At 28.2% G+C, this 9716-nt stretch overlaps 1 protein-coding gene across 1 annotated transcript; it reads left to right on the forward strand.

The window, feature by feature from the left end:
• The first annotated feature begins 4574 nt into the window (after positions 1-4574).
• Positions 4575-9007, forward strand: LOC114298564 (mevalonate kinase). The gene is made up of 5 exons (XM_028243162.2): positions 4575-4853; positions 6010-6253; positions 6335-6588; positions 7451-7864; positions 8597-9007. Exons 1-5 carry the CDS (start codon positions 4721-4723, stop codon positions 8713-8715), a joined length of 1164 nt encoding a protein of 387 aa, XP_028098963.2. The 5' UTR covers positions 4575-4720; the 3' UTR covers positions 8716-9007.
• Positions 9008-9716: the final 709 nt, after the last annotated feature.

Consider the following 9716-nt stretch of genomic DNA (forward strand, 5'->3'; position numbering starts at 1 on the left):
AGGTAGGTGAAGTAGCACATTTTTTTAAATTAAAAAAAAATGTTCATTCAAATGAATGTAGGACCAAAAAATATGTTGCTTTTGACCCTAATAATAAATTCTTACCCGAAATATTGGAATAAAGACTATAATTTACCTTAGCATTTAAAATACTAATAATTGATTTTTTCAATAAATTAAATTTTATGTTTTCCATTGACTTAATTCAACAATTTGTTTTGATAATTGACTACTTGAATAAAATTTTGGTAGCGTTTGGTTTGATTTTTAAATCATAATTTAGATCAAAAAATTTGAAAACTCATAATCAACTAAAATTTTCAAAACACATAACAAAACTTTTACCAAATTTTTTTTTTAAAAAAAAAAATCAGAAAAAATATTTTTTTAATTTTCTTCTTCAAAATTATTTTAAAATATTTTAAAAAAAATACAGTGCACAAATGTAGTAAATACAGTGTACATTAAAATAAATAAAAAAATATTTACCCTACAAAAATAAAAATAAGAAATTTTAAATATATATTTTTTTTAAAAATAAACCCAAAATAATTTGAAAATATAACCCAAAATTCAATACTCTTTATAAAACTCATAATCAAATAAATTTTCTCTATTCAAATCTTATTTCAAAAATTTATCTTTTAAAACACAACTCAAAACTCAAATCTCGTTTCAAAAATTAATTTAAACAGAGTCTTTGATTTTACCCATGTGTGCATGCAAGCAAAGATGAGTTAGGCAAACGAACAAAAAAAAATACATATTATTATATTACTAGTATATGAACCTGTGCAATGCACAGGTTAAATAAATAATTAAAAATAATTTTAAAATTAAATAATAATATAAAATTTATTTAAAAAGTATAGGAAAATAATTTAGAATAAGTTAAATTTTAATCATTTTATTAGAATAGATATTACAATTGTTATGTCATTAATTGTGTATTCTAAATTCACAATAAGAAATAGATGTCATAATTTAATTGGTAAAGATGAAAAAAATAGAATAATTAAAAAAAAATTATATATATGATAAAATAAAAATAATTTTTTTAATTTTATTTTATTCTATATTAAAGTTTGTCATAAAACTTAAACATATCTTTAGAAATAAAACAATATACATATTTTGATAAAATTGTTAAAATCGATCAAAAGACCAACTAACTTACACAAAAATTAATTAATTGAAACATTAAAATTTTATTTTATTTTAAAATTTAAATTATCTTCAACTGAAACATGCACGACACTATAATATTAAATAGGAATATAGGTTTAATTTATATAAGTGAAACAATTCACTTTTTTTTTTTCTTTTCCCGATGTGGGATTGTGAAAATTAAAAATTAACAATTGTTCAGGGGAAAGTTTATTACGAATCAAACAATATTAGTCATTTAATCTTTAATTAGGTCAATTTTAGTTTTTTTTAATCAAACAAATCTAATCAATATATTTTAATAAGACTTCTAAGATCGCGATTAAACTAGCAAACCAGGCAATCCGAAAATGGTTCAGCCTAATCAATTAAGTCAAAAGATCAATCAATTTATACAAAAATTAATTAATTAAAACTTTTAAATATTATTTTAAAATTTAAACTGTCTTGAATTAAAATATGAACAACGACAATAATAAATAGGAGCATAAAGTTCATTTTATATAAGTGAAAATAACTCACTTTTTCATTCTTTTCCCGATATGAAATTATAAAATAAAAGTTAACAATTATTTGGGTAAGAAATTTATTTCTAATCAAGCAATCTTACTCGTTCAATCTTTAATTAAATTAATTTTTAGTTTATTTCAAATCAAATAAATTTAACCAATATATTTTGATAAAGCCACTAAAATCATAGTTAAACCCACGAATGATTCAGTATAATTGGCTAAATCAAAAGATCAACCAACTTACACAAAAATTAATTAATTAAAACTTTCAAATTTTATTTTAAAATTTAAATTGTCTTGAATTAAAATATGCACAATATTACAATATTAAATGAGAGTATAAGATTCACTTTATAGAAGTGAAACACCTCGTTTTTTTTTCTTTTCTCGATGCGAGATTATAAAAAAAAATCATAGACTAACTAGAGTTTTTATTTTAAAATTTAAATTGTTTTGACTGTGCACAATACTATAATATTAAGGTGTCGTTTGGCAAACCTGACTTTTTGACTTTTTTGACTTTTTTAGCCTGAGACTTTTTTATTCGTTTGGTATTCTTGTTTGACTTTTTTGACTTTTTGCATTGGAATGACAAAATTGCCCTCCACTTGGAAATGATGCTTTTTTGACTTTTTGTTTGTATATGGGCCAATTTGATAATTTTGTATCAAGAGTCAAGTGTTTTGTGATTTTGTGATTTTGTGATTTTTTTTTTGTCCTTATGTGCTTCCAATATGTTTGCCAAACCAAGACTAAATGAGAATATAAGATTCATTTTATATAAGTGAAACAACTTACTTTTTCTTTTTTCTCCCGATATGAAAATCATATACTAATTAGAGTTTTATTTTTATATGGTTAAATGAAAGCTAACAAGTAAAATTAAGAAAATCAAAATCGCGGTAGTCAAACTGAAAACGGTTTAACTTACTCGGTTAGGTCAAAAAATCAACCAATCAAAAATTATTAGAACTTTTAAATGTTATTTTAATTTTAAAATTTAAATTGTTTTAACAACATTATAATATTAAATTAGATTATAAGGTTCACTTTATATAAGTGAAATAACTCACTTTTTCCTTCTTTTCCCGATGTGAAATTATAAAATAAAATTTAACAATTGTTTGAGCAGGAAGTGTATTTTTAATCCAGCAATCTTAGTCATTCAATTTTGAGTTAATTACCTAAAAGTCTTATTTACAAATATTATAGTAGCTGATGTCTTATTTAAGGTTTTTTATACCAATAAGTCATATTTAATAAAACTAAGAATACTATCATTTTTTGCCAATTTTTAAAATTTAAAACATTATTAATTTTGCATAGTAATGTTTCAGATAATTGTTTTACTAACTAACGAAAAAAAAAAGTATGAGATTAAACGTGTTTGCCCTTATACTTATTGGTTTGATTCAACTATCTAATAAAATGGAGAACATTATCAATTTTTTTTATTTTTTATTTTTTATTTTTTTTAGTTTTAAAATTGAAAACATTATCAGTTTTTTCATTTTTGAAGGTTTTTTTTTTTTAGTTTTGCACATTAATGTTCCATCATCATGCTCACTTATAGACATAAAATTTTCAGTTTTATACAAAAAATAATTCAGTTTTTTCAAAAAAATTAGTTTTTGTTTTTTGCACATAATTTTTTTTTTTATAGTTTTTTTCAATTTAAAAGTTAAAATTTTAAAGTTTTGAAAATCAAAATAAATGTCAAATCATCATGTTTTTTTATACAAAAACATAAATGATGAATAATCATTGCTGGAAAGGTAATTCTGATTATTAAAAATTTAATGGGAATTGAAAGTCTAAAAAATCTCAGTTAGGATTTAATGGAGTATAAGTTCATAAATTAAAATTTGTGTGTAAATTACCCTTCAATTTTTAATTAGATTAATCTTTAGTCTATTTCAAATTAATCCAACGAATCATTCAAACAAAAAATGATTCAGCCTAATCAGTTAGGTTAAAATACTAATCAACTTATACAAAAATTAATTAATTAAAACTTTTAAATTTTATTTTAAAATTTAAATTATATTAAATTGAAATATGCAGAACACTATAATATTAAATAGGAGTATAAAATTCATTTTATATAAGTAAAATTACTTACTTTTTTGTTTCTTTTTCTAACGTGGGATTATTAAATAAATCATAAATTAATTAGAATTTCATTTTTATATGATTAAATAAAAGCTAATCAATGAAAATTTTCTTAATTGTTTAAAATTAAAAAAATTAATATGAAATATTAATACTCTCATAAAATTTATCACTGAAAATTCTCATTTTACTTACATAATATATAGATAGATCCCATTTTAATTCTTCATTGATTCGTTAAAAGAACAGAACAAATTTTTTTTTTTTATAATTTTTATGTTTGATATATGTATTGTACTCTCCTAAAATTTAATTCATTTCATCCGCCATTGGTTAGTAAAATGAATAGAAAAAATATTTATCATATTTCTTTCATAGTTAGGCTACGTTTGAGAAGAATTTTTTTAGTGTGATTTTTTGATTGGACTAAAAAAGTTATTTAAAGTAAAATTTTGACATTTTTATAATTTAATTAGATAAAAAATGAAATGATTATGATTTTAATATGATATTTTATCTTATTAATTTTTTAACATATTTTATATTTTTAGTAAGTTAAATTAGTCCCAATCATCTTGCCAAACGAAAACTTAAATACATATTTTACACTTGATTTTTTTTTGTATCTATCTATCAATTCGGTCACAATAATAGATATCAATATAATTAGGTTAAATCTGTAAAAATTACCATAATTTTTCAATTTTGGTATAGAAAATGGAAAAGATTCAAATAAATAAACCCAATAATTATAAATTGGTTAAAAAAAAACTTTACACAATTCTCACTTTAATTCCCTTGATTTACACTTTAATTTCTCATTTCCCAATTATTTTCTCTTAAAAAAATTTGACCATATATACACATGCACACATAGGGAAGCGTAGAGGAAACAGTTGAATAAACAGGGAGGGAGAGAGAGAGAGAGAATGGAGGTGAGAGCTCGAGCTCCCGGGAAAATAATTCTGGCCGGAGAGCACGCCGTCGTTCACGGATCTACGGCGGTGGCGGCCTCCATCGATCTCTACACTTACGTCTCTCTCAGCTTTCCCACTCATTCCGGTAATTCATTATTTTCCAGCGTTTTTGCTGTGCTTGTTCTTGCTGAATTCACTGGACTGAGCTTCATTATTTCTTTTTGCTAACAAAATTTAAAAACATGCCCTTTTGAGGTTTTGTGATGATATCTGAGTTGTTTTGAAGATTCGCACAAGAAGTGATTGGTTTAATTATTTATTTGATGTCTCCGATTGTTAATTTTGAATTGAAAATTGAATTTTGTAAAAATTTTGCCATTTTTTTATAAATTTTTTTCGGTTGTTGGGTTTAATTTAGGGATGATGATATGGGGAAAATGGTGTTCTTTGATGCCATGACATTGAATGTAGAAACTGGGCAAACCCTTTTTCCATTGGATTGATAATAGTTTTCTATCTGAGTCTTTCAGCTGTTGGAATAAGTTTTTATTTATTTTTTATAGAAAATAAAAACCAATTTGATGACTCAGAAATTTCACCAAGCTTTTTTGCTTAACTACCAACTAAACTAATTAAGCCTTAGAAAATGCAGGGCAAGGTCAGGGTCTGAATCCTTTTATGAGAATCTGCCTATTGTAGAAGTGGTGTCAACACCAATAATTATCAGCTACAAGGTCTCTTTGATTTTATTTTTGTCTTCCATCAATGCTTAATACAGAACGGATTTTAGCATTCATTTGAAAACAAGTTTGATCCTGGCTTTTGCTATCCAATTTGTAAATGTTATGATTTGAAAATAAATGTACGTTAACTTGGCAATTAGAAATATATAAAAAAAAAGGCTTCCCAAACCAATTGGGGCTAGCACAATTGGCCAATACTGTTACATGAAGATATCAACCATGCTAAGGATTTATCTGAATTACTAACTTACAGTATGTAAATTCTATATATTTTATTTGTTTGTGGAAAAATTATTCTAAAGAAACAGTACTCAATCGCATAATATTTCATGTGCAAGAGATGAGTACTTGGGTTTGGTTTGTAGACAGTGATACAAGTTTTGAGCAATTTTTATCTACCACTCAGCTTCTGCTTCTATTGACAGTAAGAGTTGAAAATGTAGTAAATCAACATGGTTTTCATCATAATCCATGGGCTTCTATTTTCAGAGTAATTGATCTGGTTCTTGTAGGGTTTTTATTGACCGGATTTCTCATTGTATTATCTTCTTTGCATAGATAATGACGATAAACTTAAGCTCCATTTCAAGGATATGGACTTAGAGTTTTCTTGGCCAGTTGGAAGAATTAAAGCAGCACTGTCCAAAATTGGTAGTAACGATTCATCATCACCCAAATCATGCTCATCAGAGACTATTAAATTAATTGCAACTCTAGTTGAAGAACATAATATTCCGGAGGCAAACATTACGCTTGCTGCTGGAGTGTCTGCATTTCTCTGGCTATACACCTCCATCCAAGGGTGTGTCTGATATTGATTTCCAGTTACAACCTTGCCCTTTTAACGTTCAAAATTCTGACTTGACTTAATTGTATGTTTCAGTTATAAACCCGCAAAGGTGGTTATCACTTCGGAGCTCCCACTTAGCTCAGGTTTGGGTTCATCTTCCGCATTGTGTGTGTCACTCTGTGCTGCCCTGCTTGCTTTGTCAGATTCTGTGAATCTAGATTGCAGCCATCAGGGTTGGCTGATGTTTGGAGAGAATGAACTGGACTTGGTGAACAAATGGGCTTTTGAAGGTGAAAAGATAATCCATGGGAAGCCATCTGGTATTGACAACACAGTAAGCACATACGGTATGTGATATTTCATATCAATTGGTAGACGCAACTTCTTTACATTTAAGGAAAGCACCTCTAATTCATCTTTTTATTTTTTAAGAAATGACTGGGTTTTGAGAGCAATCAATGCCATTCACAATTTAGAATCTATATATATTAGTGGGAAAATACTGTGGAGTCATGAAGATAGCAAGGAATTTGTTTAATGATTTCAGAAATTTTCAGCCAAAAAGTTTCCAATGAGTTTATTGGGAGAAAAGTAATGCGTTGTATGTTGTTAAGGAGTAGAGGTATACAATGTCTCATTTTTTCTTTTTTCACCTCAATCAGAAACAATGTCATCTTTTTTAATTTTTTTTTGACATTCTGTAATTTGAGAATTGTGTAAGGATTTGTAATTTATTTATGACATTCTAGTAAATTATCTGCCATTTTCATGATGAGCAACTTTTGTCTTTTGAAGTAAAGAAAAAAGTGGGAGAAATAGTTCTTTAGAGAAGAAAGAACAAAAAAGGGGAAAAGTGCAACAACTAATCTAAGAACTGATTGACAAAATTTCCTAGACAGACAATTCCAACTAATTGATAAAACTCCCTAGACATAAATTTCAATCTCATAAGCTCTCCTCCTGGTCAAGTTATTTTATTTCTTTTGGTTATACTCCACTTGCCCACTCCCTATGAGAAAATGATTTACAACATAATAAGAATTTTTTGGTGGTTGTAGTAATATTCTATGGTAGAGCATCAATGCCTAACTTCTATATTTACACACTTCTTGACATTATTTTAATGTCATTGTACGGCGTTTATCTTTTCAACTTATTTAATCTGAGAAGGGCTCAGAATTTGGATAAGTGATGGAGTTTCTGTAACAGGCAACATGATCAAGTTTAGGTCAGGGGAGTTGACACGTCTCAGGTCCAATATGCCACTTAAGATGCTCATTACTAACACAAAAGTCGGGAGGAACACAAAAGCTTTGGTTGCTAGTGTTTCAGAGAGGACATTCAGTCACCCAATTGCAATGGCTTCCGTGTTTAAAGCTGTTGATTCTATCAGCAATGAAGTGGCTACGATTATTCAATCACCTGCTCATGATGACATTGCCATAACTGAGAAAGAAGATAAACTAGAAGAACTAATGGAAATGAATCAAGGGTTGCTCCAATGTATGGGTGTAAGCCATGCTTCAATAGAAACTGTGCTTCGAACAACGTTGAAATTCAAATTGGCTTCCAAGTTGACAGGAGCTGGTGGTGGAGGCTGTGTTCTCACACTATTACCAACCCGTATCCATTTCATTTTTCTTCTTATGAATTGTGCTCTTTAACTTGCAAATGATTTTAGCATTTCTATCTCACTTATTCTTTATCTGACTCTAACATGCTTTGAAATTCTTTAGATGCACTTTTTCTTCTTTTAAATGTATTCATGACTCCTCACATCTGTATGCACGTCGCATTAGTTGAGAAATAGGATCAGAATAAAAAAATGAAGAATATGTGGAATTGGGCTCTATAAACACACACACACATATTATTTCATGATTTAATTTGACTCTCATCCATAAAGTAGGAACGGATTAATTAGATTCAAAGTTTAAAGTAGAAAGGTTAGACTTGTAAAAATCTAACATGCACCATGGGGATATTAACCGCAGATTATTTCCTTGACTAGAAATTTGAGCCTTTTCTCATCCTTGAATTTTGAGAAACAGTATTAGAATCAAAATGAAGAATATGTGGAATTGAGCTCTACAAACATATGTATAACATATATTTCCTGATTCAATTTGATGACTTTCATGCTTGTGTTTCACTCGTCATAGCAGAAGTCTAAAAGAAAAAGTGTGAACAAGCATAAGTAATTTATCTGCCTGTAGGATTTAGGAATCCATAGGTATAAGAGGAAAGTTTTCTATATTAAAGTCTTGAACTCTTACATTTTAGTTCATAATTTAATTCTCGAATCCATATGTGCAACATTATCTGTCTCAATGTGCCCTTGACTACTCGTATCAGTATTATCTGGAACAGTTGTTGATAAAGTTATTGCGGAGCTTGAGGCTTGTGGATTCCAATGTTTGATTGCTGGAATTGGCGTGAAAGGTGTTCAGATTTGCTTTGACTCTTCGTCCTGATTTTGCCAGGAGCAACCATTGCTCAAAGTAAGGTTCGGCTTCTGCAATGTCGAATAATGATATGAAGATTTAAGCTTTCGTTCAATGTGTTCCGTTAATTATTGCTCTCTGTAGATTAATGCAATTGTTGTTTTTATCTTGCATCTACACATTTTTTTCTCTCGTGAAAGTCCCTGGAATATTAACTGTTACTTGAGATCCTAAGCCTGTTTTAGTAAACTGTTTTCAAGAAAAGGTTCTGAAAACAATCCACTTTTTAGGAAATATCAAAAAATTGTTTTGAATTTTCAGACCTCTTTTTCGCACAAAAATGAAAACAGTAGGTATTGTTTTCTTGTTTTTGAACTTTTTATATCTGACAATGTGAAAAACAAAAACAGAAACACAACCAAACATGCTGCTTCCTGTTGTTTTGAAATAACTGTAAAATTGTATGTTTTCCAGGTTTTCAATAGATGTTTAATTAGTTATCTGTATATCAATATCTTGATATCTTCAACTCTACTATATGAATATGATCTATATATAAGACACTAACATAGAACAACAAAATGTGGGTTGGTGGATATGTGAAAGTTGTGAACCAAGTGAAGAATGAAAAACAAACAAAACTAAACCACACAGTGCATAAATGGTGATTTATAATGAGCATTGGCTGATTCTCCCTAATATGGAAACAATACCCAGTATGTATCGGCTGATATTCATGTGATTTTTCTTATTTTTTTACTTTGTGGTGATGTGAAGTAAAGAATCCGAATCAAGAGGCTCTAGGCCAAATTTTCAATTTATGTTTTCACATTCTTTTTTGTTGAATGACACGGCGGGATGAGTGGTGTTGAGATCGGGTCGGGAGTTACGCTGTGGATGCATATCTCCCGGCTTACTAGCTGGAGGGCAAGTCCTCTAGTGAAAGCCACAACGGCACCTTTGGTGGATGTTTAGTCAAGAAGATTGGTGATTCCCTTTGTATGCAGTCACTGATTGATGATGGTGCTCCC

This window comes from Camellia sinensis, chromosome 5 (assembly GCF_055761805.1).
Source record: "Camellia sinensis isolate YWXY chromosome 5, ASM5576180v1, whole genome shotgun sequence".
In the NCBI taxonomy this organism is placed as follows: Eukaryota; Viridiplantae; Streptophyta; class Magnoliopsida; order Ericales; family Theaceae; genus Camellia; species Camellia sinensis.